This window comes from Lynx canadensis, chromosome B2 (assembly GCF_007474595.2).
Source record: "Lynx canadensis isolate LIC74 chromosome B2, mLynCan4.pri.v2, whole genome shotgun sequence".
NCBI lineage: Eukaryota > Metazoa > Chordata > Mammalia > Carnivora > Felidae > Lynx > Lynx canadensis.
Window position 1 is genome coordinate 1900002 of NC_044307.1, and position 27572 is coordinate 1927573.

The 27572-nt window shown below is 49.2% G+C and overlaps 1 protein-coding gene and 1 non-coding gene across 3 annotated transcripts; both read right to left on the reverse strand.

Annotated features, from left to right (window-relative positions):
* Positions 1 to 9219: 9219 nt before the first annotated feature.
* On the reverse strand, positions 9220 to 17464 carry LOC115514748 (zinc finger and SCAN domain-containing protein 9-like). 2 transcript variants are annotated; one of them, XM_030316908.1, is made up of 5 exons: positions 17402 to 17464; positions 15472 to 15976; positions 14910 to 15057; positions 11857 to 11955; positions 9220 to 10251 (listed from the first exon to the last, which is right to left on the reverse strand). In XM_030316908.1, exons 2-5 carry the CDS (start codon positions 15886 to 15888, stop codon positions 9650 to 9652), a joined length of 1266 nt encoding a protein of 421 aa, XP_030172768.1. In that variant the 5' UTR covers positions 15889 to 15976; positions 17402 to 17464; the 3' UTR covers positions 9220 to 9649. The 2 variants fall into 2 exon arrangements, with proteins under 2 accessions (XP_030172768.1, XP_030172770.1); XM_030316910.1 differs by lacking the exon at positions 17402 to 17464 and having other exon boundaries at positions 15472 to 16715.
* An 8316-nt stretch (positions 17465 to 25780) lies between these two features.
* Positions 25781 to 25862, reverse strand: TRNAS-GCU. Its single transcript has one exon. It is a non-coding gene; the product is annotated as a tRNA-Ser (tRNA).
* Positions 25863 to 27572: the final 1710 nt, after the last annotated feature.

Here is a 27572-nt window from a genome sequence, read left to right on the forward strand (position 1 = left end):
CTGCGTTTAAGTCAGTGGGGCACTTGTGGAAGTGCCCTGTGGCACTTGCTGAGAAGTGCCCACGGGAGTTGACTCAGCTAGGCTGGGCGTTTATTTTTCCTTCTGCTTTCTTACTCCTTTACTCTTATACCGCAGATGTGATTGCTGGAGATCTAGCAGCCTCACTGGATCTCTAAGTTGATCTCGAGAAATGTCACCAGACACCATGGTGGTTTAACAGAAAAAGATGAGCCTCTATCCCTGAAAACAAAACTATGCAGATATCTTGACATAGATAGTTAGATACATAGATAGATAGGTAGGTAGACGATCGATCGATCTCCTATAGATATAGGGCAGCTGCCATAGCAGTCCCAAACTGTCTCTATCCTTCTTTAAAAAAGATAAATGAAATTTTATTTAAGCTGCTATTACTTGGACTATTTTATCATTTTCAGTCAAACTTAATTCTAAGAAATATGCAGTCTCTTTAAACTTTCTATCTTTTCAGGAGTGAATTTTAGTAATTTATAATTTTATAGAAAATCACCATATACGGGGCGCCTGGGTGGCGCAGTCGGCTGGGCGTCCGACTTCAGCCAGGTCACGATCTCGCGGTCCGTGAGTTCGAGCCCCGCGTCGGGCTCTGGGCTGATGGCCCGGAGCCTGGAGCCTGTTTCCGATTCTGTGTCTCCCTCTCTCTCTGCCCCCCCCCGTTCATGCTCTGTCTCTCTCTGTCCCAAAAATAAAAAAACGTTAAAAAAAAAAAAAAAAAAAAAAAAAGGAAAATCACCATATGTTAACATGGCCAACCGACACAAGTAAATGATAAAGTATAACAAGAGAAAATTTAAATAGCTGAGCTCAAAAGAAAGAACAGGAGATTTTCCAGGTGCCAGAAACAAGGAGGGAGCTTGCAGGTACCATGCAAGGCTGTGGAATGGTGCTACGGGAACTTTCTGAGCTACCGTACCTGGACGCCGGCCATCAGTAAGGCAGTGAATGAGCTATTTCTGAATAACACATTCCCTCAAATCTCAGTGGCTTGAAACAGCATTTATTATATTTCACTATTTCTGTAGTTCAGTAACTCAAGAATACATTAAGTGGGTAATTGTAGCTCAGGGTCTTGCGTGAGGTTGCAGGCAAGGTATCAGCCACGGCTGCGGTCATCCTTGACTGGGACTGGAGATTCCTAGCCGGCACGGCGGGCCAGCGGCAGGGCTCAGTGCTACCTGGGCCCCTCCACCCAGCTCACTTCCCCCAGGCAAGCACCGAGAGGCAGTTGGATGCCCCCACCACAGTCTAGTTGTGAGAAGCCAGTGGCTACACTCAGCTCACACATAATGTCCGGTTCCTGGTTCTGAGTGTGAGGAGCCCGGAAGTTACCACTCTGACCTAACATGGAAAGAGCTGCACAGACTGAAAAGTCAGGAACGCTTCCTGGATCAGAAGAGAGGGCGGGATACGGCAAACTGCCCAGACTGGAGACAATCAGACGAATCCAGGGAGGGAAGGTCTAGGAAGCAGACACCTAAGTGTAAAAACCAGTGTGACACCAGTGTGGGGGCAGGAAAACTTGAATTTAAAAAAAAATTTTTTTTTTACATTTATTTACTTTTGAGAGACAGACACAGCACAAGTGGGGGAGGGGCAGAGAGACGGAGACACAGAATCCGAAGCCGGCTCCAGGCTCTGGACCGTCAGCAGCAGAGCGCAACGCGGGGCTCGAACTCACAAACCATGAGATCATGGCCGGAGCCAAAGTAGGACGCTTAACCGACTGAGCCACCCAGGCGCTCCTGGAAAACCTGAGTATAATGGTGGAATTGCTGGAGCTCAATGAACGCAACTCTGAGAGTTACAACCTCCAGGGAGGCCTGGAGTTAAGGCCTCCAGTCATAGCGATGCCTGCACAACACTATGTGTTCTACCTCCAGGAGCTCAACCAGGTTCCCACAGTAAATACTGGAGAGAAAAATCCCCTTTGCTTCCAGCTGGAGGAGAGGAAAAGGAACTATTTTTAAACAAACAGAGCACTCTGTTCTTTTTAATCAGGCCTGCTTTCAGGGGAGACCAGTTAACTAGAGCCTAACCTTCTGGGGTATTATCAGATCCTAACTGGGTTGGGGGAAGAGAAATACCCAATTTAACTCGCTCTAGCCTTCCTTGTGGGAGAAGGGAAATAACAACTCTAACTACCGCATCCCATCTAAGAGGAGAACACTGAGAGATACCTGTGAAGTTCAGTCCAGACAGACTCACTGAGACCTAATCAAAGGACTTTAGCATTAAAAAGCCAAATTCGGGGTGCCTGGGTGGCTCGGTTGGTTGAGCAACTGACTTTGGCTCAGGTCATGATCTCACAGTTCGTGGGCTCGAGCCCCGCGTTGGGCTCTGTGCTGACAGCTCAGAGTCTAGAGCCTGCTTCGGATTCTGTGTCTCCCTCTCACTCTGCCCCTCCCCCACTCATGCTCTGTCTCTCTCTGTCTCAGAAATAAATAAACATTAAACAAAATTAAAAAAAAATAAAAATAAATAAAAATAAAAAGCCAAATTCAACTGAGTAAATTTTAAAGATCTTGCTGGCTTCAGCAATTCATGAATTGCGCAGCATCGCACCCATCAGATGGAAGCATGGAGAGGAGCTGTAAAAATGAAGGACTTGAAGGAAGAAAGGTCTGGGAACAAGGGAGCTACTCTGGGCAGAAAAAGCAGGTTGGTTATTGAACGGTCACTTTCCTTTAGGGGATGACGGGCATCTACCAGGCATATTACCTAACTAGTGCTGACCAGGTGATTCCTGATTGACTAGTTTATTTGATATTCCATTTCCAGGAGAGCCGGAACTGTATTTAAGTTACATCTCAGTTTGGTGACGTGGGACTTAGCATAAGTGACTGCATTTGGGGCCTGTTTTTTTTTTTTTTATTTATTTTTGGGACAGAGAGAGACAGAGCATGAACGGGGGAGGGGCAGAGAGAGAGGGAGACACAGAATCAGAAACAGGCTCCAGGCTCTGAGCCGTCAGCCCAGAGCCCGACGCGGGGCTCGAACTCACGGACCGCGAGATCGTGACCTGGCTGAAGTCGGACGCTTAACCGACTGCGCCACCCAGGCGCCCCCTGTTTTTGTTTTTAATAACAGAATGCTTCCCACACATCACAACCACATTGCTCGAGGCCATTTTATAGCACTTCCTGGGGCGCCTGTGTGGCTCAGTTGGCTAAGCGTCCAACTTCAGCTCAGGCCATGATCTCGCGGTTCATGCGTTCGAGCCCCGCGTCGGCTCTGTGCTGACAGCTCAGAGCCTGGAGCCTGCTTTGGATTCTGTGTCTCCAGTCTCTCTGCCCTTCCCTGCTCGGGTGCTGTCTCTCTTTCAAAATAAGCATTAAAAAAATATATATATACGTTTACAGCACGTCCTTTTACTCAGTACATCTTATCTAGCTTTCAAGAAAAAAATTACAAGGCATACCAAACAGCAAAAACACAGTTCGAAAAGGCAAGCAAGCATCAGAACAAGACACGGCAGGAATTTTGGAATGGTCAGACCACAAATTTAAAATAACTATGATAAATATGCTAAGGGCTCTAACAGATAAAGCAGACAGTGTGCAAGAACAGATAGGCAATGTCAGCAGAGAGATGGAAATCCTAGGAAAGAACCCGAAAGTGCTAGAGATGAAAAACACCGTTAACAAAAATGAAGAGTGCTTTTGATGGGCTTCTTAGAAAACTGGGCACATGTGAGGAAAAAAAAAAAATCTCTGAACCGGAGGATAAATTCAGCTCACACTCAAGAAGAATGGGATTAGACTCTACCTCTGGAAGGGAGGGGTGTCAGGGAATTTGTAGATACATGTTAAAACACAACAAAAAGAGACAAAAAGAAACTAGAAATGAGACTCCCTACAAGAAGCAAGAACAACTGTGCTGACTTAAGAAGACTTGTCTCCTGAGCCTCTGGATGGAAGTTTAAAGCCCAAGAATAAAGTTTAAAGCCCATTAGAGAAGAGGGGAGGTGAGAAAGTGTAATCACAATTCACAGTACCTCCGCTTTTCAGGAATCTGAAATTCCAAAATTAATATATTCAGAAATCAGTATCTATGGTCTTGGGTCCAGGAAACCCTCGAGTTATTTAGCAGAAGTAAATACAGAACAAGCTCGTAGCAACAATTCCATAACCTCCAACACAGGGTGCTGCCACAGATCAAAAGAATCCCTCCTGGGGATGAGCAATGGCAGAAAATACAAACCAGAGTAAGCATTTACCCTGGAAAAAGGCTGTAGAAATGAATAGCAGAGTCTGCTCCCTAAGAGCTTCAGATAACATGATAATCTGAAGGAAATGGTAAAATGTATTTTACCAGGAGACAGTTCTGAAAAAGAATCATATAAAACATCAGGAAACGAAATATAAAGGCATTGAGATGAAAATCACATATAGTAAACAGCACATTAAATACAGCTCATGGAGAATACGTAAACTATATGACTGATCTGAAGACATGTATCACAGAGAGATCAGCAAGACACAATGGGAAGGAGGAACCTGGAAGACAGTGGGAGAACGCCCAATGCATACATGTAACGGGAGAGCCAGGAGGAGGTATTTCCTGAGAGAGAATTTGGATGGGGATGTTGACTGAGAATTGCCCCGACTTGATGGAAGCCATAAATCTCAAGTTGGAAGAAGCACTTCAGAGTACTGAAAGAGAAAAACTGTAAGCCTTCTACACAGACTGAGTGAATGAGGGCTCTGTCACTGCAAATACATGGAAACCAACATTCAAGGGGGAGAGTGGAAAGAAAACATGTTCACACAAAGCCGAAGGGAACTCACCACCGCTAAACCACCAAAAGACATGCTTCAGTGAGAAGAGAAATGAATCTCCAAGGAAGCCTCAGTGAGTAAAATCAACTTGTTAAAACACACACATGAAAACCTAATTAGTCATTGACTATTAAAAGCCCAGTAACAACAACAATTATAATGACAAGGTCAATTTGGGCTCAAGCATAACTAGAATACTAATCCACAGTGGTGTGGGCTGCTGGAGCAGGTTCACAGGAGGTATTCAGGTTTTGCGTAATATCACGGAGAAGGGCACAGATAGAGATCAGTTTCATAATCTCACAAGTCAGGTGGGCATACTTAAAATTTTACACGTAACCAGTAAAAATAAAGACTAAAAATGTGAAATTTTCAAACATGTAAATGGGGGAAAAAAGAAGAAAATACAAACTAAGCAGCATAAAACAGGAACTGAGAAAATTTTTTTAAAAATCATGGAAAACAGAAAAGACAAAATTGGGTGGTAGAAATAAACTGACAATCAGAATAGACAAAATCGGATTACACTGAGGAGTTAAAAGACAAGATTGAACACAGGAAATTTTATAGAGTTACTAAAATCAATTAAAATAAAAACTCTAGTTAGTAGGAAAACATATGTAGTAAAAGTATAAAAATAGGAAAGCAAGAAATTATAAAATCAGGATTCAAGATGATGTTCCTTTAATTGGGAAATTGAGGTACGGGATGAGGGGTACCAAGTGACCAGATAACACAGGTGTTTTTCAAGGTCTTAACTTCTGTTTTGTTTGTGTTTAATGGCATGTTAATGAGTGCTAAGTACTGAATTAACTACCTAAGTTGCCAAACGAATAAAGTAGTTAGTCATTCGTGGACCATGACTCCTATCAAGCATTATAATTAATCTAATTCTGTACACAGGTTATCCGAAGGAAACAATTTTTTTCAAAAGGATGGGAAAAAGTAAAAATAAAAAGGATGGAAAAGAGATACTAGGCTAATATTCTCTGAAAGATTTTGGACCAGGGCGCCTGGGTAGCTCAGTTGGTTGAGCATTCAACTTTGGCTCAGGTCATGATGGAGTCCCACATTGGGCTCTCTACTGTCAGTGTGGAGCCTGCTTGGGATTCTCTCTCTTTCCCTCTCTCTCTGCCCTCCCCCACTCATGCACACGCGCACACGCACTCTCTCACTCTCTCAAAGGTAAATATTAAAAAATGATTTTGGACCAGCTGCATTAGTATCAGCAATATAAGCTTATTAGAGATAAGCTGTCTCTCTCCCTCCATCCCCCCACCCCCCCCCCCACAAAGGGGTCATGCTGGCTGCATCTCGCTCTGTGCTCATGTGACCCCTTTTGCTCATGTGACCCAGAGCTCATGTGACAGAGCAAGATGCAGCCAGCAGACAAGCCAAAAGGAGGCTCAGAAGGGACGGCACCCTGCAAGCATCCCCATCCTGAACTTCCAGCCTCCCCCCCCACCTCGCCGCATAGTGATGGCAGCCCCAGCCGACTGCGACAGGTACACGCGAGCAGGGGACAAAAGAGGTCGGGATGGGAGCATTCCTAGATGGATTCAGTTGACAGACTGTCGCAGATTTATGTTCCACACGAACTAAATGCTGAACCGCATGTGCGGGAAACGAGGAATTGTACTCCAGACACAAGTCTTTACTTTTTTCTCAGCTCCCTGATGCAAATATTGATCTACTTAAAAAAAAAAAAAAAAAGTTTATTTTTGAGAGAGAGAGAACCACAGCGTGAACAGGGGAGGGGCAGAGAGAGGGAGACGCAGAATCTGAAGCAGGCTCCAGGCTCAGAGGTGTCAGCACAGAGCCCGACTCAGGGCTCAAACTCACAGACCACAAAGGAGATCATGACCTGAGCCAAAGTCAGATGCTCAACCGATTGAGCCACCCAGGTGCCCCGTATTTTTTTTTTTTTAATGTTTTTATTTATTTTGAGAGACAGAGCAGGAGAGGGGCAGAGAGAGGAGAGACAGAATCTCAAGCAGGCCCTTCACTGTCAGCACAGAGCCCGTTGTGGGATTCAAACCCATGAACCGTGAGATCATGACCTGAGCCAACATCGGACACTCAACTGACTGAGCCACGCAGGCGCCCCAGTATTGATCTACTTTTAAACCCATGTGACAGCAGTCTGTAATACATCTTTTTTTTTTAACTGAGGTAAAAGAAAAAGTCCCACAAAAACCTTAACTTACAAGGAAGTCTCTCACTGCTGTCCAACCCTCCTTTTCTGTATCACGTTCGCATTTAGTAATCACGTCACCTTCTCCTTATCTGACGTGTACTTTGTGGACCCCAGTGTCCTTCCGTACCACTGCCGTCTGCTGCTCCTCAGAAGAGTCCTGCGAAGGGGCGGGAACAGGCCCTGAGAGCCTGGGCGCAGTCACAGATGCCAGCGGTTCTGTGCCCTGGCCTTCGCCCGGCCAGCGCGCCCATCCCCACTGCCGTGAGGGCAGCCCTCGATCGGTGAGTGCCGGCACACGAGGTAAGTTTTGTTCGAGAGGCCCTTCCTCCAAATCAGGCTAAAGCTGGACTGAGACCACATCCTGCTCAGCCCTTTCCTTCTCCGAGTGACACCCCCCCCCCCCCCGGAACCTGAATCCCTGCCCAGGCTCCGCTTCTCAAAAATCCAATCCAGGAGACTTATCCAAGGCCCCACCTTCCAGGATCCACTGAGACTCCATCCCAGGGGCCCTGGCTCCTGGTCCTCAACCTCCCCGCTGCACCACGTGGTTTGCAGACATAACAAGCGATGGGGACAGGCTACTTTCATAGTTGAATCTTTGAGTCTGAAGTCACACAAGACCGCAGACTCTATGACAACTGACATAATCAGCAGGAGCGAATCCTCAGACCATGTCTGTATTTCATGCTAACATTTCTACCAAACGATCCCAGGGCCTACCTTCAAGCCTACTATGCTGTGGAAACGCACCTTGGCCTTCTCAGAAGTAGAACCTTCCATGACAGAGTGAGGGAAATGGCTCAAGCTGGTGCTTCGTGGAATCTGCGTTAGGTAGTTTTTCTCCCTGTGATGGGAAACTGTTCGTAAGAGTCTTGACTTAAAATCCAACTTCCCAAGAAACAAGAAGAAAGGAGAGGGAGACTCGGACTGAGAAGGGGCTCAGTCAGAAGAGCCACTTAAGGATCTCAGCCTGACCGACCTCTACATTGTAAGTCTTCCTCCAGCTCCCCCAGAGGAAGTGGAGAAGGTGTCCCTAGGCAGAATGCGCCCCGAGTCATAACCGTGGAAGCTGGTGCTGAGGACACGGGGGTCCCTACTGTGCTCCACTTCGGTCTGAAATTCTCCCTTGGAGGCAAAGGACAGAATCCCCAGTTCCAGGGCCGGCTGCCCTGGCCAACTGAGGGCACTGCTCCTGTGCCTGGGGGACGTCCGCTCTAGCGGATCGAAGGAGAGAGATGGGGCTGCAGCCTCGGTGGAGAAATCATAAGAGGGAATAAGGGAGCTGCGAGCCTCGGGTCTGTTCCGCCCGGACGAGGGGAGCCTCGTCTCCCCACAGGGACACGTCCCCGGGAAGGCAGCTCCCTGGAAGGAAGACACTCAAGGCCACACAGCTGTCCTCTGAGCTGCTGCCGAACCGCTGCACCAGCTGTGGAACCGTAGGAAAACCCCAACATGTTCAGGGGGGGAATGTTTCTCCGGACCCAGCCAAGCGACAGAAAAGAAGGATCAGGAGATCTAAGAGGGTTGTTTTAAAAGCACGTTACAGGGGCGCCTGGGTGGCGCAGTCGGTTAAGCGTCCGACTTCAACCAGGTCACGATCTCGCGGTCCGGGAGTTCGAGCCCCGCGTCGGGTTCTGGGCTGATGGCTCAGAGCCTGGAGCCTGTTTCCGATTCTGTGTCTCCCTCTCTCTCTCTGCCCCTCTCCCGTTCATGCTCTGTCTCTCTCTGTCCCAAAAATAAATAAACGTTGAAAAAAAAAATTAAAAAAAAAAAATAAATAAAAGCACGTTACATGATCCAATTCCCTGGCATGACCCTGGACTCGGGATACAAGTGACCTGTGGTGCTGACGATGGACAGGCACGAAGGGGGTTCCGGGTGACCAGAGACTGCCAACATGGAGCACAACACCCCAAAAGACTGAGGATAAAGTCTGAAGCCAGGGGTTTAACTACGTGATGTTAGATGTCAACACTAGGGAACCCAATTAAGAGCATGTGAAAACTCTACCGTTTTCAGGAGCTCAAATTATTCTACAGTAAAGGTCCAGGTTTTCAACCTTGACTCCGAGCCTGGACTTGAGTCTTCCCGTCTGCATCCGTACAAGGGACAAGGACAGTGCAGTGTCCCCGCCCCTCGTGGGTAGGTAGACCCTGCACCCGGTGGCCCCTGTTCCAAGGGCACACTGAGCGCATCAGGGGAAGCGGTGGGGTGGACAAGGAGTGGGCGCAGAGGAACTGGCCCTGGGGACACTGAAGACCCACGTATCATAAAACATCAGCAGGGCTCTATGTGACCTTATGGAATTAAACAGGGACGCACGTGTTTCAGGCATATTGGCCCGGCAGCGCCATTTATTCCATTACTAGGAAGGTTCAGCAGCTGCCATCTGAGTAAACAAGAAGGGTGAGTACAGGGTGAAGCAGGGTGGGGACGGGGCGAAGCAGGCGGGGGAGGGGGAGAACCAGGGCGCGGAAGCAGCAGGTGCAAACACCCAAGGCTTCCTCTTCGGATTTGCCCAGACCACGGCTCAGCGTCTGCTCCCAAACGCGAGGAGGGGGCGAGAAGACGACGCTTCCTGGCCTTCCCCTCCCCGGGGGCCGGGCCCGAGACCAGGGACAGGCGCGCCCCAGAGTCACCGCGGCCCGGCGGCCGCGTGAGTCTTCTGGTGGCGGATGAGGTTGCACTGGCGGGTGAAGTCCTTCCCGCAGCGGGCGCAGCGGTGCGGCCGCTCCCCCGTGTGGCTGCGCTCGTGCTCCAGGAGGAAGGAGCGCCGGCCGTAGCTCTTCCCGCACTGGGCGCAGCGGTGCGGCCGCTCCGGCCGGTGGCTGCGCTGGTGCTGGATGAGGCCGGCGCTCTGGCTGAAGGCCTTCCCGCACTCCCGGCAGCGGTACCGCCGGTGCGCGTCGTGGATGCCGCGGTGATTGAACAGCCCCGAGCTGCGGCTGAACGCCTTCCCGCACTCGCCGCACGCGTAGGGCCTCTCGCCCGTGTGCACCCTGCGGTGGCGGGTGAGGCCCGAATTCTGGGCAAAGGTCTTGCCGCACTCGTCACACGTGTGCCATCCCCGCCCCGGGGGGCCGCCCTGGCGCCCCTCTGCCCAGCCCCGTCCAGGCCCGGGCCCCCCGCGTGCCTCCTCCCAGGTCTGTGCGGAAAGGACTTCCCCGCGGGACTCCGCTATCTTAGGACAGTCTTTCCTCGGCACCACTTCTCTGTCCTCAGCCATGCTCGGTCCATCTGAAACACAAGAGACCAGGCCAGCGTCACCTGCTCCGACCCCACGGGAGGGTCCCTGTGCGCGTGAAACCGCAGACTGCTTCCACCTGGTGTGACCCCAGGTCACAGAGCAGAGGGGAGCTTGGAAACAGAAGGGCCATGCGGAAGCCTTCCTCCAAGTGACAGGGAAGGCTGCCCTCTGGCAGAATGTGGCTCAGTCCTTCCTGACAGGGCAGGGGCCTGGACAGGATTCCTCAGGCTTCTTCACGGGGAGGGCAGCTCAACGCCAGGGTGCCTTCTCCTAGTTTTCCCCTAGAACCCCTCCCCGATTTGGGTGCGGAGCCTCAAAGAGACCATGTGCTCATTCACTCCTTTATGGAACAAGTGCTCCCACTCTTCTGGGGGCATCGGACAGTAAGTACTACAACCGTCAGATCCGCGACATCCCAGGTGTGTCCCAGCACGTCCCAGGTATGACCTGGCCTGTCCCAGTGGGCTCCAGGCACATCCCAGGCGTGTCCCAGCAATACCCCAGATGTGACCCGGCACATCCCAGTGGGCTCCAGCACAAGGCCCTTACTGGCTCCACACTCGGCCTGGAAAGCTCTGGGCTCAGACAACAGCTAGAGTTTGCTCAGTTCCCACCTTCTTGGTTCCTGTACCCAGGGCTGCGGTTGGCCTGCCACACCCACGGCGCCCTCGATGCCCCCGACTCGCTCCAGTCCCGGCCTGGTGCACAGCACTGGCCACCGTCTGACACGCTGCATCGCCACCCCGTCTGTGTGCTATGTGTTTCCCCCATCCCACAGTCTAATCTCCATGACAGTGGGATCTTTTTTTTTATTCCTTGGGTCACGGCTGGCACATGGCAGTTATTCAATAAATATTTGTTGAATGAATAAAAAACAAAGGACTGAAACCGAGCCTGCTGCTGTGGCCTCAAATGACCGGCCCAGGCATGGGCACGGGAGGCACACGGCACCCGATGGAACTGGCCCACACCGGACACTTGTCCAACCAACCCAATCGGACTTGAAGGAATTGAAGGCAGGAATGGAGACACACAGACCCAAACTGTCTAGACAGCAGAGCACAGCCCAGTGGAATCTTCAGGATGTCTCAGGTTCCCTGGGCATGACTGCTGGGGGAAGCCATCGAGACTACGAGACAGCCAACCGACCCATGAGCTGGATCTGGACAATCGAAAGCTCCTCACCCCCTCCCCTGAACTTGAAACGTGAGCTCTAGCTGCCTGCCCCGCTCCCAAAAGCTGCCCCAAAGACAGTGACTACCCGGACAGCACGCATGACTGCAGTCAGGTAAAGCCTCTACATAAACTTGTAAAATGTGTGGGCGGGTGCCGAGATCTACGCATTTTGCCATGCCCAGGACAAGCCTCCTTTGCCTATTAAAACTGCCATCTACCCCCTTTCTCTGGTCTCTTCCTGCCCCCCACATAAGGGGCAGCCTCAGGTGACACCTGGGAAGCTCCCAAGGACCTTGTGAACCAACAGATTCCCACCCTGCAACCCAGAAAAGTCTCAGGAAAACGCCCACCGACCCCCGTCCTTTTGCCAAAACATCCGGCTTTTTCTCCCCCATCTAATTGTACTGTCGCTCACGCACCAGAACAGGCGCCTTGTAGGGCTCCTCTGTTGTCAGACCACGGTTCTCCTGCTCCTTTTAGCTGGGGGAGGACAACAGGTGTGGAAAACAGAAATGTGTCTGCAGAGAAGAAATGGACCACAAATGGGATCAGTACTGCCCTTCTGCCCAAACTTCATATTTATAGTTGAGATATACAAGGAAACCGGGTAGAATGAAAGCAAAGACATGTCTCACCTTTTTCATAATTAGCACTTACACAGCCCTCCATGACTTACAAGGCACTGTCACATGTGGTATCACCCTAACGCACCTCTTTATTTGGGGTTATTATACCACCTCTTTAACAAACTGCATGACAAAAGGTAGACCTGTAGCTAGACAGACTCTACACGAACATAGAAAAAGTCTGGAAAATACACAACAATTTAACAAGTGTGGCTACTCCTGGGGAATAAAATTCGGAGAACTTTCATGTTTTACTATATACAAACTCCTATATTATTTGGATTTTTACTATCAGCATGAATTCTGAAAGAAAAGCAAACTCAGTACTATACAGCAACCTTAAATGCGGCTTAATTTAAAAAGATTGAAGAGCTGGACATTGGTTTTTGGTCCTTGTAATCTCAAACACTTACTATGTTGCTTAACAAAACTGGCTTTTCCTACATGTACAACATATACCTGCTCTGACAGTCCTAGAAGAGAACTTTTTGATTTGTATGTCCTCTGTGTATTCTCCTATGGCCATGGCAGATGCTTAATGAATGACTGAATGAAGGGATGGATGGAGGAGAGGATGGAAGGATGGGTGGAGGGAGAGAGGGAGGGAGGGAGGGAGGGAGGGAGGGAGGGAGGGAAGGAAGGAAGGAAGGAAGGAAGGAAGGAAGGAAGGAAGGAAGGATAGATAAAAGGGTGGATGGAAGGAAGGGAGGGAAAAAGGAAGGAAGAGGGGATGGATGGATGCAGGAATGGATGGATGAATGAGAGGATGGATGGATGGCTAGATGGATGGGAGGATGGGAGAGAGGGATGAAGGGATGGAGAGACGGATGGAGGAATGGATGGATGAGAGGATGGACTTACTCAGATGTGCTTCCTGAAGGTAGAAGAAAGGGAAACATGCCTGGAAAATAAAAAGTCCAAGTTCATGGAGAGGAGAAAGAAACAAAGGAATTGACTGGGAAGATGCTCATAAAAGAGGAACATGAAACCAGAGGAATTTAATCTGATGAGGTCACCGGAGCCAGAGGAAGGTCTGCAGAGCACATTTACTAAGAAAAAAAGAATCTTTTAAAATGAAGAGGTATGTTCCAAGTGGCAGAAATCCATGATAACTACATGACTGCTAGGGTAGACGAAATAGAGGCAGGAAGCAGGGAGGCAAGGGAAGTTGGGGCTTTGATGAGGTGAAAATGCAAACAGCAGACGCCACTGCAGACTGACTGTGAGAAAGTTAACAAATAGTCCGGCAGAGGCTACGCTGTCCTGGTGAGAAATCAGACAGAAGCTGAGCCAGCTGTGACAGGGAGGGCGAGAACAGGACGACAGCTGGCACAGCCCCAAGCGCCCAGGCCTGCACCCGCCACTGAATGACACACCAGGAGATGCCAGACTGATTCCACTGGATTCCCCCGTCCAGTCTGCCACCCACTGCGCGTTCCCCACCCCTTCCTCACCCCTTTATACTGCAAACGTAAGCCCAAATGGGCAAGGGGGACCTGGAAGAACAGCTACCACATACTAAGCAAAATGCCTGCCAAGTGCTTTTCATCAGTTGTCTGTTCTGTGCTCGCAACTACCTTCTATGGTACATACTTGTTAGACTGAATTGTGTTGTCTCCCTCCCCCTAGAGTCACATGTTGAAGCCCTAACTATATTTAAAAATGGGGCCTTTTAGGAAATTAATTAGGGTAATTAAGAGTGGGGTCCTAAATGGGGCGCCTGGGTGGCTCAGTCGGTGAAGCGTCGGACTTCATCACGGTTCGTGGGTTCGAGCCCCGCGTCAGGCACCGTGCTGACAGCTCGGAGCCTGGAGCCTGCTTCAGATTCTGTGTCTTCCTCTCTCTCTCTCTCTCTGCCCCTCCCCTGCTCACACTCTGTCAATCTCTCTCTCAAAAAGTAAACATTAGGGGCGCCTGGGTGGCGCAGTCGGTTAAGCGTCCGACTTCAGCCAGGTCACGATCTCGCGGTCCGTGAGTTCGAGCACCGCGTCGGGCTCTGGGCTGATGACTCAGAGCCTGGAGCCTGTTTCTGATTCTGTGTCTCCCTCTCTCTCTGCCCCTCCCCCGTTCATGCTCTGTCTCTCTCTGTCCCAAAAATAAATAAACGTTAAAAAAAAAAAAAATTAAAAAAAAAAAAGTAAACATTAAAAAAAAAAAAAATTAAAAAAAAAAAAAAGAGTGGGGCCCTAATCTAATAGGACTAATGTCCTTATAAGAGGTAACAGCATCAGAACTCTCTTTCTCTCTTCCAACAGGAACGTATACACAGAAAGGCATGTGTGAGAACAAAGCGAGAAGGTGGCCGTCAACAACCCAGGAAGGCAGGTCTCACCAGAAACCAAGCCTGCTCGTATCTTGATCTTGGAGATCCAGCCTCAAGAACTGTGATCAAATGAATTTCTGTTTCAGCCACCCAGTGTGTGTCATTCTATTACGACAGCCCAAGCGAACTAAGGCAATGCTATTATCAACCCCATTTTGGAGATGAGGGAACTGGGACCAAATGGTTAAATAAACCTGCCCACGTACAAGCGGCTTCTAAAACGCAAAGCCATGATTTGAATGTATCATACCCATTCTCTAAAGCTGCCCTCCACGGTGATTCCTGAAAGTTTTCCTAAGGTACCACGTGCCAGAAAACCAGAGAGATGACAGGCGAGTTCACAGGGGAAGCGTGAACGCAGGGAAGGGGACAAAGTGAGGACGCTGGGCCCTCAGCAGCTGTAGTGCTGACCTTACCTGGTAAAGGGACTTCTGAGCCCCTGGTTCCCCAGGTCTGGACTTTGCATTTGTTTTTGCTTGACGAGAGGGGATGTGTTCAACACCAGAAAAGTCCTATCCCTCACCTGTCTCTCCAGGAGGGCGGGACTCTTGGGCAGTGTCACGAGGGAGCTGGGGCTCCTCGGGCTGGGACTGAAGGCTCAGTGATGTCTGCTCGCCTAGAGGCACCGTCTCTCTAGAGCAGACTTCTCGTCCCTGTCCGTAGGCTACCATCTGGAAACAGAGAGGTGACACTTGACTTCTGAAGAAGTGAACTGTCTAAAGAAACCCTTCCCAGGGGCGCCTGGGTGGCGCAGTCGGTTAAGCGTCCGACTTCAGCCAGGTCACGATCTCGCGGTCCGTGGGTTCGAGCCCCGCGTCAGGCTCTGGGCTGATGGCTCAGAGCCTGGAGCCTGGTTTCCGATTCTGTGTCTCCCTCTCTCTCTGCCCCTCCCCCGTTCATGCTCTGTCTCTCTCTGTCCCAAAAATAAATAAACGTTGAAAAAAAAAAAAATTTTAAAGAAACCCTTCCCAGAAAGCAGCAGGAAGCGGAGTCAGGGTCAGAGTCAGTCACGGGGATACAAAACAAGGGATCCGAGGGTCCTTGATGACACACATACACCTCTTCCCCGCAATCTCCCTTCCTACCTCAAGTTGTGGCTCATCGAGCTCCTTCTCCAGATCCTCCAGCAGAATCACAGCCTCTTCCCCGCTCTCTGGACAGTGCTCCTGCACCCAGGCCTGGAGCTCCTTGGGCAGGATGGTCAGGAACTGCTCCAGCACCAGCAGCTCCAGGATCTGCTCCTTCGTGCTGGCATGAGGCCTCAACCACTGGCGGCACAGCTCACGGAGCTGGGTGAGGGCCTCCCTGGGTCCAGGAGTTTCCTGGTAACACAGCTGTCGAAAGCGCGTTCGGAAGACTTCCCTCGCCAGGGGACTGCTACGTTTCAGTCTGGACTCCTGCATCTGGAGGCGACTTTCCGTCTCCACCTTCACGGTCGGTTCTTCCCAAGCCTCAGGACCATGTACATCCATGGGCAAAACCTCCTTTGAGTCTGTATTCATCCTGACTTGGAATAGTTTACAAAGCACCCTCCAGCTGGAGTCGTTTTAGGAGCACCTTGAGAGGTTCCCTCTTGAGCAGTAAAAATCACTGTTTATATAGAAGAATGACAACAGCTAGAGATGGGCACTGATAACCATAAGCAACTGTCATAGACCCCAAGCCTCTTCACTGAAAGTAAAGTCATTTGGTGCCAAAGGATGGGAATAATGGAAAACATAAGGTCATAATGTGCAAAAATCACAGGCTTTCAAGTTACCCAGAACTGGATTCTATTATGGTTCTAACATTTACCAATTTACTGATTGACTTTCAGCCAATTTCTTATCGTCCTTCAATCTCAGTTTCTCAATGTAAAGAAATAGCAATAAAGATACCTTACAGAGCTCATGGAGAAAAGAGGGACCACACAATTCACTCGGAATTGTTAAAAAGTTCAGACTTGTTTTTTCAAAGTCAGATCAGAGAAAGAATAGATGAAAATACTGCTCTTACCTTTGATAAATGAATGAGCTAACTCTCATTGGACTCTTTGCTAGAGTTTCAAAACAATCTTGAAAACCATTCCATTTCAGGTTGTCCTTTGAGCTAAATTTATTGAAAACTTTATTAAACTGAGAGTAACAGCGCTGCGCTGCAGTCCACAACACGCTTTCGGATAGGAGACCACATTTAAGGCTCACGTCACCCTCTGAGGTTTGGTGACAACCACGATTTGAGGTTGCCTAAGGTCAAACCCTCTGTGAGGACAGTCCTCAGGAGCACAGAGGCCCTGGGGGAAGCGGTCTGCTCCCAGCCAGGCTGCGCCTCTCAGTCACCTGGAAGTGCCGCCCCGCAGCTGAGTTCCAGCTGGACAGATGCGGCGGGGGGAGGGGGGGGAAGACAGGGGGGGGTGGACAGGACGTCCAGGGAATGGAATCCTGGGTGGATGGAGATCCGGGGAGGGACGGGGATCTGGGGTGGAGGGGGATCCAGATGCGAATCGGGGACGGCTGCGGAGCCAGGGTGTATGGAAACCCGGGGTGTGTGGGGATCCCCGGACGGAGGGGAATCCGGAGACGGAGGAGGATCCAGGAACAGATGCGGATCTCGGGACGGAGGGGTATGCGGGGACGGATGCGGATCCGGGGTTCGGGCGGGAGGGAGGCAGGGCTCCCAACGCCGCAGGTGCGCTCCAGGGCGCGAGGATCGCGAGGCTAAAGGAAGCGGAAGGGCAACGGACACGTTCTGCGCCTGAAAGCCAGTCCGCTCCAAGCCCCTTCACCGGCTTCGGAACCGAAAGGAGAGGGTGTGCCATCTTACACCCGTGCGTGCCTCCCCCGCCCCCGAGGCCGGCCGCCCAGGCCGTCCCCGCCGAGTCCAGCCTGCGGCCGTCGTCCCAGTGGCGGCCCTCGAGCCTCGCGGCCTTCCCGGGCCCTGCCCGCGCGACGTCCCCTCCCCGGGCGGAGGCCCGCCTTCCGCAAGCCGCCCCCCCACCCCCAGCCACGCCCGCCCGGGTTCCCGGCGCCGACTCACGGGAGCTGGACGCCGCAGGCAGACGGAGAGCGCCGACGCGGCGTCTGCGGGAGCGCGCCGGCCGGAACAATGCGCCGCACCGAGGGGGCTGCCGGCCGCGGGGGGCGCTCGGGGCCGGGGCACTTCCGGGCCGCTCTAGGATCCCGCGTCTCGCCGCCCGCCGCCCGCCGCCAGCCTCCCCGCGGCTCACGTGGTTGGAGCTGCGGCCGCAGGTGCGCCCCGCGCAGGTTTTAAACTGAAGCGCAGGAATCCTAGGTCATTAATTTGACGACACTTATTTTTAAAACTTTTTTTTTTTAAAGAATATATTACCTGTGGTTTTTAAAAAACCTCAGCAACGCCAAAATTAACCAAGTAAAAGGTGAAATCCCATACTGTCACTAAGGTCCCCCTACCCTGGGATCGCCGCTGTCATGGTTCGCTGGGATTTGCGTGTATACTTCCGATCTTTCTCACGTGCAGCTGCATAGACAAGCACTAAGCTATTTTACATTTAGGTGTTTTTTTTATCACTTATTTTAACGTTTTCACTTCAGGTATCTTAGACCTCTTTATTGGCCGTGTAGGTCCGACTCATTTGCTGGCTGAGTACATCAAGCACAGAGACTGCAATTTATTTGTCCAGGCCCCTATACATTGATAGACTTTCCTTCTTCCTTCCTCCCTTCCTTCCTTCCTACCTTTTTTCCTTCTGCTTTCCTTCTTCCTTCCTCCTTTCCTTCCTTCCTTTTGTTTTTTGCTACAGAGGTTTTTTTTGGATTTTTAGTGGTAATACAAAATCTGTCCAAAATAAATTGGCTTTATTTGTACAAAAGAGTATAATTATTAGTACAGCTAGTCATCCATCAATTTTATCATGCCAACCAGAATGATAGTATTGCATAAATTATGTTTGTTTTGTTTTTAACAGAACCTCATTATTTAATAAATATTTTTAATGTTTATTTTAGAGAGAGAGAGCATGTGTGCCAGCCTGGGGGGGGGGGCAGAGAGAGGGGGACAGAGAAGATGAGGCAGGCTCTGTACTGACAGCAGAGAACCTGAGGTGGGGCTCGAACTCATGAACCTTGAGATCATGACCTGAGCAGAAGTCAGACACTTAGCCACCCAGGCACCCCCAAAACCTCACTGTTTATTCTAATTACAGCAGTAGGAAAGTATCTTGAATGTTAATGTAAATTCTGTGATGCGCTTTAACTCCAAAACTATAGCTCTATATATTTCTTCGGTTGGTTTCCTCAACCTAGCCATCTAAGGTCATTAAATAAACACAAGCTTCATCCTTTATTTTGACTTTTTCTGAATATCCAATAAGTCTGTTATCATTAAGAGCAGCAGCATGAAGCAAATCTGCTCAAAATCCTGATCACTCTCTTCAACACACCTCCCTTCCAGAGCCCTCAGTACAAACTTTTCCAACAAACTATATAATGGCCACAAATTCCCAGCTTCCCTTTAACTGGAATACAGTTCAAATACGTTATTCTTGGGGCACGTGGGTGGCTCAGCGGGTTAAGCATCAGACTCTTGATTTCAGCTTAGGTCATGATTTCACAGTTCATGGGATTGAGCCCCTTGACAATGAAGCACCACAGAGCCTGCTTGAGATGCTATCTCCCTCTTCCTCTGTCCCCTTCCTGCTCATGCTCTCTCTCTGTCTCTCAAAATAAATAAACATTTTTTAAAAAACCCACGATTCAGCTCAAACAAGAAGAAATGCTGACTACAAGAACATTGAGCGTTACCTGAATTTGGAAACAGGTATATTGGGATATTGACTCTTCTGTGGGTTATGTCATAAGCTTTAAAAAAAAAAATGAAGAAGGAGGAGGGAGAAGAACAAGAAGAAGATGGAGAAGAGGATTTGGAGAACTGTTAACAAAGAGATTGAGGGAACTAGCTGGTATGAGGATTAAAATGTATCAAGTATAACAATATTGATGTCCCATATGAACTTTCCCTAACCCAAGATAGTTTCAGTAAGTACGTGGGCAAGCTCATCTGCTCTATGGATGTCACCAATCAATTCTGAACCCTAGGTATGATGTAACATTCCATTTGGAACAGCCAGTCACCTGTTGATTACATTTGACTCTCTCTATAATGGAGAGAACAAAACTGCTTCAAAGCGATACATTTTTTTTGGATTTCCATTGGCTTTCCATGCCCACCATCTTGGTATTGACTTGATGAAAGCTCTGCTCACACCAGCCCTAACTTAGTTGGGCATTGAAATGAAGTGTTTTCCCCCCAGTCTACTTTCTAAGTTTATTTATTAATTTCTGAGTGGGGGGGGCAGAGAGAGAGAGAGAGAGAGAGAGAGAGAGAGAGAGAGAGAGAATCCCAAGCAGGATCCTAGCTGTCAGCATAGAGGCTGATGTGGGGCTCGAACTCATGAACCGGGAGATCATGACCTGAACCCAAACCAAGAGTCAGGCACCTAACCCACTGAGCCACCCAGATGCACCCCACCCCCAGATCTGTACTTTCAGCTAGGTTCTTGTGAATCCTTCTTTCCTGTCCTTTAATGCTACCTTGGGCAGACCCCATAGCTTTCTGGTCAATTTTAAGTATTAAAGATCCTATCCAGAGGTGTCTGGCTGGCTCAGTAGGTAGAGCGTGTGACTCTTGATTTGGGGGTTGTGAGTTTGAGCCCCACCTTGGGTGTAGAGATTACTTAAAAATAAAATATTTAAAAAAAATAAAGATCCCATTCAATTTATTTTTTTTAATTTTAATGTTTATTTATTTTTGAGAAAGAAAGAGACAGAGTGCGAGCGGGGGAGGGGCAGAGAGAGAGGGAGACACAGAATCTGAAGCAGTCTTCAGGCTCTGAGCTGTCAGCACAGAGCCCCACGCGGGGCTTGAACTCACAAACCCGAAGATCATGACCTGAGCCAAAGTCAGATGCTTAAGCAACTGAGCCACCCAAGTGCCCCCCATTCAATTCATTTTTAGCTTGAAAATGTATTATCTATTGAATACGTTACATAGCAACAGATATCAAAATACAAGAAGTATAAAAGGGCAAATGTTGAAAAGTCTCCCTCTGGAGGGCACTTGCGATGAGCACCGGGTGTTATAGGTAAGTGATGAATAACTAAATTCTACTCCTGAAACTAATATTATAATATATGTTAACTAACTAGAACTTAAATAAAAATGTGAAACATTAAAAAAAAATCTCCCTGTGATTTTTTTCTTCTGTTGAGTTTGATAATGATATCGTAGATCCATAGGAAAATGTCCTTATATTTTAGAGATGGGTACCGAAGTATTCAAAGGTGTAATGATGTCTATAATTTACTTCGAAATACTTCAGCAGAGGAAGAAAAAGCAAATATGGCAAAATGAACAATTATAAATGTAGGTGCGTATATGGTGTTCATTATATATAAACACATAAATCCTTGGGAGTAACTGTTTCCGAATTCAGATTTTCTGAAGACGGTGTTTGCCCCAGATGACCGATGGCTTAGGACGAAACACCTTCAGCGGTTTCTCCTTCGCCCAGTAAGGGCAGGCAGGTGTCACCACGGCCGCGCAGTCCCGTGGGGGCCTGGGCCTCCGGACGCACGGAGCCCAGAAGTAAACGCGGCCCCGTCCGGGAGGTGGGCGCAGCGGTGGGCTCCCGCCGACCAGGCAGAGACGCACTGCCCCCTCAACCCCCGGCCAGCGCCCCCACCACACACAGACACACACAGACACACACACACAGACACACACACACACACACACAGACACACACACACACAGACACACACACACAGACACACACACAGACACACACACACACACACACACACACACACACACACACACACACCAGGCGTTCTGCCCGTCCCCCCGCGTGCAGCCCTCCACATCACTGTGGACAAAGCCCATCCCATGGGTCGTGTGGCCAGAACCCCTGCCGCAGGGGGAGGGGGTGCCCGTCGAGATGCTGGAGGCTCGGCAGGTGAGAACCAGCCTCCAGATGCAGCTGACACCGCCCCGCCGGGTGTACGGCCGCGCCCCCTGCTGGACGGAGGCCGCCCCCCACCCCCGCCCCGTCTCTGCTTGTCTGTCTCCGTCTCAAAATAAATAAAAATCGAAACAAAATTAAAAAAGAAAACTACAACTCTCTAACAATATCTAAAAGTGATGCCACCCCAAATCTTCACCAAACTTTTTATCTTTGCAAAGCTGATAGGCAAAAAATGGTATATTATTGTAGTGTCAACTAGCATTTTAATTATGAAAAAATGAGACATTAATATTCATGTGCATTTCCTTTCTGTGAACTTTCTGTTTACACCCTTTCCCTTTTTCCTACTTGTGCTCGTTTTTCTCTTGACTCGTATAATCATCATATACTAAGGAAATTAGACCTTTGTGATAATTTGTAATATTTCCATTCTACTTTCGTTTTTTTTTTTTAATTTTTTTTCAACGTTTTTATTTATTTTTGGGACAGAGAGAGACAGAGCATGAACGGGGGAGGGGCAGAGAGAGAGGGAAACACAGAATCGGTAACAGGCTCCAGGCTCCGAGCCATCAGCCCAGAGCCCGACGCGGGGCTCGAACTCATGGACCGTGAGATCGTGACCCGGCTGAAGTCGGACGCTTCACCGACTGCGCCACCCAGGCGCCCTTCCATTCTACTTTCTTTATGGGGGCTTTAGTTTACAACAATTTTTAATTTTTTAGTTAAATTTACTAATTTTATGTTTTCTGTGATAAGAAAGGCCTTCTTTGTGCGATGACTATAACAGAAAATTCTCATGTAGTTTTTTTTCTAGTACTTTCACAGTTTTACTTTTTTCCTACTTAAATTTTGAACCACCTGGAAATGATCCAGTTGTAAGACGTGAAGTACGGACTACACTCTACTTTTTTTCTTCTTCTTCAGATTTTTACACAGATGTCCCAGTACCATTTCTTGAATGATTTACCTTTTCTCTAGTAACCTGAGATGACATTTTTATCAAATGCTTAAATATTGATATTGCCTACTTCTGGATTTTCTATCCTGTTTATACTACAGTACTTTGTTCACTGTAGCTTGTAATATGTTTTAAAATCCCAGAGGCTTGCGTTTTCCTTGTTACTCTTTTCTGAATTTTCCTGGCTATTAATGCTTGTTTACTTTCACATAAACTTGAGAAGCAATTACCCAGTTTGAAAACAAAATTCTATGTTGATTTTTATTGGCATTATATTAAATACCTAGACTCACGTGTAGAGAAATTGATTTTCCTCTTTCTCCATATCTTTGGTCAGTCAACAATATATGAGAGAGAGACAGAGCAGGAGACGGGCAGAAAGAGAGAGAGAAACAGAGAGAATTCCATTGTGGGGCTGGAGCGCAAGAGCTGAGATCATGACCTGAGGTGAGATCAGAGTCTGACGTTCAACCGACTGAGCCACCCAGGCCCCTTGAGATCTACTTTTTAAGTGGCGATAATCAATAACCCTCCAGTTTGCCCTCCCAAAGGCAATTCCCTCTCCCACCGGACGTGGGTGACAGCGACTTCAAGCCGGACCCCAGGCCACCTGGTCCTCCGCCTGTCTCCGCCTCCAGCTGCGCTCCAGCCTCTGCTTGGCCCAAACCCCCTCCGGCGCGTGTCCTGAGCGGACGTCCTGAGTAGGCGCCACCGGCGGGAGCAGCGCCGCAAGGGTCACAAACCAGGACCCGGGTGCACGCTGCGGCCTTGGCGTCCGGTCTCCGCTTGCGCGGCGCTGACTCAGCCTCAGGGAGCGACAACGTCGTCTCGGAGCCCTGAGCTGCGTCCTCGAGTGGTGGTGGTGGGGGTGGGGGGGGGTGTTCCTTGGCCGGGGACTCCCGGACCCCCGACCCCGGCCTGCCAGCGCTCCATCAGGGTTGCCAGACGAAAGTGCACTAAGCGGGCCACTCATCGGAAACAGGCCCACCTGCGGCCCACCTGCGGCAGGGGTGGAAAGGGGCTTCTTGCCTCCCACCACGCCCGGCCCCGCTGCCCTCTGATGACAGTGCCCTGTCGCCAGAGAATCCTACCGGAAACAGGCACCGACCAGCTCCCCCCACTCCCTCCGTCCCCCAGGCTCCTCGGAGCCCTGCTCCAGGGACTCAGATCCCAACAAAGGCCATTCCTCCCCCCCACCCACCCCCCCTTGTTGGAACGCATTGCTCGTTCCTCTGGGGTCTCCCGTCGCTGCATTGATTCGATAAACGGATTTTGTCGTTTGACAGGTTTGTCCCTGATGCTTTGGGCGGATGTCTTTCGCGCCACATTAGCTCGCCCTGTGGGTCCTAGGACATGGCCCACAGTAGGGGTTGGAGACACTAAACCAGGCAAAGCCGCGAAGGTTCAGGATAAACCTTCATCATGCTGATGTTGGAAGGATGGGAGAGACGTGGGTCCTGGGGAGAAAAGATGGGCACCAAGAAACCAGGTCTCAGCCGCGTTTTGAAACAAAACAGAAGTAGCTGTGGCACAAATTAGCTTTGCCTGCAGGTCTTGAGAACGCGCGTTACTGGGCCCCAGCCCCGGGGTTTGTATTTCTAGCAGCTTTCCCGGGGATGACGATGCTATTGCTTGGGGGAGACGCACTGGAAACCACAACAATGCCAGGTGAGTGCTTTGAATCCGGTGATCCGATCCAGACCTCTGACCTAGACCTCTAAAAACTTCATTCTAATAAAACAGTCAAAGGAGTTCTACCCTCAAACCACACAAAGGTTCAACCTCATCAATCCCTAAATTCCATTAAATCTTAAATATTTAGTCCACTTGATAAACGGCCCGTAGTTACCTGCAAATTCTGTGATAAACCAAGGCCACCAAGTGTATGAGAGCTCGGGATTCCTAAACATTTCCTTCTCACTGTGTGTGGTTGTGTCTCCATTTAGATGATGTGATAATGCTTGTTGAAATAACAACCCTCCCCCCCACCCCCTTATAGGGCTGCACAAGCCTGAGTGGTCTGGTCTGCTTTCCACTTTGCTGGTGGTGAGTGTAGATCAGTACAACCCCCATGGAGGAAAAATAGCAATATCTCACAAATGCACACACCGTGCAGCCTAGCACAGCCTTGCTAGACATTTATACACGGATGCAGATACACACACGTGCAAAATGGTGTATCTATTCAGATATAGATACAGGACTGCTTTTTACAGGCATCATCATACTGTCTTGCACGACGTTCTTTTTCATTCAATGATATATCTTGACAACTTAATATTACACATGCATACTTTGCTTCTGGAAGGATACACGAGGGCTAATAGCATCCTGCTGGTGGGGACGGTAAATGGTGACCAAACTCTCTGTATAGCTTTTTATACTTTTTGTATCATGTGGCTGTAGAACTTCTCAAAAATGGAAATAATAGGGGTGCCCAGCTGGCTCAGTGGGTAGCGCATACAGCCCTGAGGTTGTGAGTTCAAGCCCCACGTTGGGCGTAGAGCTTCCTTAAGTCAATTAGTCAAAAAGATAAAAATAAAGAAAAAGCATGTGTCTTGGGAAAAATGGAAATAATTAAATGAAGAAATATGTTATCCCCCCACCCCCCAAAGTTCTGCCAACATGGAAGTCACAGTAGAAACTACACAAGACAGGGGCGCCTGGGTGGCTCAGTCGGTTGAGTGTCCGACTTCAGCTCAGGTCATGATCTCACAGTCCATGAGTTCAAGCCCCGCATCAGGCTCTGTGCTGACAGCTCAGAGCCTGGAGCCTGCTTCAGATTCTATGTCTCCCTCTCTCTCTGACCCTCCCCTGCTCATGCTCTGTCTCTCTCTGTCTCAAAAATAAATAAAAACATTTAAAAAAAAAAAAAAAGAAAGAAACTACACAAGACTAACATTTCCTTTGCTCCCCTCAGGAAGAAATCTTTAGCCCTAACTGGGAATGTGACTTTTAGTTTGGTCATACCTCTAAGAATTCATATCCCTCCTTGTCAAAGACAGGAATCCTTAGGAAATAACGGTTGCTTTTAAAGTTACTATAAATAAGATGAAAACTGCAGTAGAGATAACATTAGTTTGAAAATGCCTTAAATAAGCCGTGAGGTCCAGTGTTACAGTGTTACTCGGCACATGATTGTATCAGTTCCTCTTTGTTAGGCAACATGTTTCTCTGGTGCTCAATTATTCAGTCGTTTCCTTAGTGGGGAATCCTTTCTAAGCAGAACTTGTCAGGGAATGCAAATTCGGTGGGGGGCTGAAACGTGAATCCACTAACTCAACTGACAAAGTAGGTTCCAGCAGGAGCAGAGCTCCTGAAAAGGCAGGGAAGGAGGGCTGGGGCGGGATTAGAGGGAATTACTCCACTGGGTGGAGAGTGAGGAATTAACTCGGCAAAAGAGGACGCTTACGCATCGCTTGGGAAGGGCGACACTACCGGAAGGAAAGCCAGCCGACGAGGATGGGATTCGAACCCACGCGTGCAGAGCACAATGGATTAGCAGTCCATCGCCTTAACCACTCGGCCACCTCGTCGCACGGGAACCCAGGCTGTTCTATTTCTTCCTCCCCGCCGCACTCCAGGATTTCCCCCAATGCGTCCGGTCGCCCTTCCCTGGCTTGCTCGCCACACCCGGTCCGAGTCAAGTGTCTGAAAGGACACAGACCCCACGGCCCCGGCGCGGGGGGCAAACACCCGCCAGCAGGTGGAACCAGGCCTGGGCGCTGACCTACAAGGGCGAGAACGGGCTTCGGAAAGAAGCGGGCAGGCGAGAGCGTGCGGGGAGGTCCGTGCGGGAGGCGGGCGCGGGGAGGTCCGTGCGGGGAGGCCCATCCGGCTGGGCACCAGGTGCGCTCACCTGTCGCGGTCCGTCCTGCAGGGCGGGGTGCAGGTGTGGCTCCGTCCCGAGCGTCTCTGACTGCGGCCCCCACTTCTCATCTGCACCCCCCCCCCTCCTCCCGCACTCTTGAGGGTCTGGTGCTTACTTAGTGCAGAGCTTTGGGGGAAGATGTGCTTTTTCCGCCAAAATGTTGGCGCTTCTTTCCCTCCCTGTGCAATCTCTTAGCTCTGTTCTCAGCTGTGTTGCGGGGAGTGGTTTTCTCTCCCCCGCGGTCTCCGAATTTCAGAATCCCTCCGGTCAGCACGAAACTACCACCTGGGCTACCGCATCCACGCCGCTAAATGGGACCGTCGTTCCCGTTCCTCTGCGGGGACACTCGCTCTTCAGAGAGTCAAGGGCAACCCCATTGCCACCAGCAACTTCAGAACGATTCCCAGGGGAGGGGGGAGCGGCATGGACACCACCCTCCCTCAGCTGGAGGGCAGGGAATGGTGTGTGCGTTCTGATCATCCCCGTCCAGCAATGCCGGAGTAAGCAAACAGTAACTGCAGTTAAATGCAGGATGAAATGTTCTACATTTAACTCAAACTCTGAGCATCAGAGTCAAGATACCTAGAAAGGATATTTTCAATTAATTAAACCTCTTGGGTTGATAATCCTAGTTTGTTTTTTTAATCATAAGGTTGTGATGAATATTAGTTAATATCAATAAAATGCTTAGAAAATTATCTTGCAAACAGTAATTGTGTAAGTCTTTGACACTGTAAGTTGTTTTTGGACTAATAAATAAACTAATAATTAATTACATGAAATTGTATTCAACAAGAAAAAGAAAACCCGGTAGGAAAAAAAAAATTAAAAAACCCCACCAGGTATGGTCAATGGACAGAAGAAAATCAGATGGTTAATGAACATAACTGAAGTGTACCAGCTAACTTGTACATGGGGATAGGACACTTAAAACCTCATTCTCCCTCCCCTACTCCCACTTCAGATTTCTGAAATACTGCCCATGCAGGTGTTAACGGGTCCAACCACCCTGAAGGACAATTGCATAAGACCTATTAAAATTTACAAAGTTCATACCCTTCCTTAACCCAACAGTCAGCCCACTAGTAGAGAATTCTGCTAGAGAAATACCAACACTAGTGTGAAAAAATACACACACACACACATTACATACATTTTAGTGGAGGGCTACTTCTGATAGTTAAATATTAGAGACTGCCCAATGCCTAACAAATGGAATAATTTTATGATCAAGCATAACATTGGAGGAGTCTGTGGTCATTAATAAGAACAACACAGAGCTACATGTAGTAACTGACAAATATTTTCCCAATTACTTTTTCTTAAGGCAAATTGTAGAACTGTATGTATAGCATTTTTGTATTGTTTTGGTACT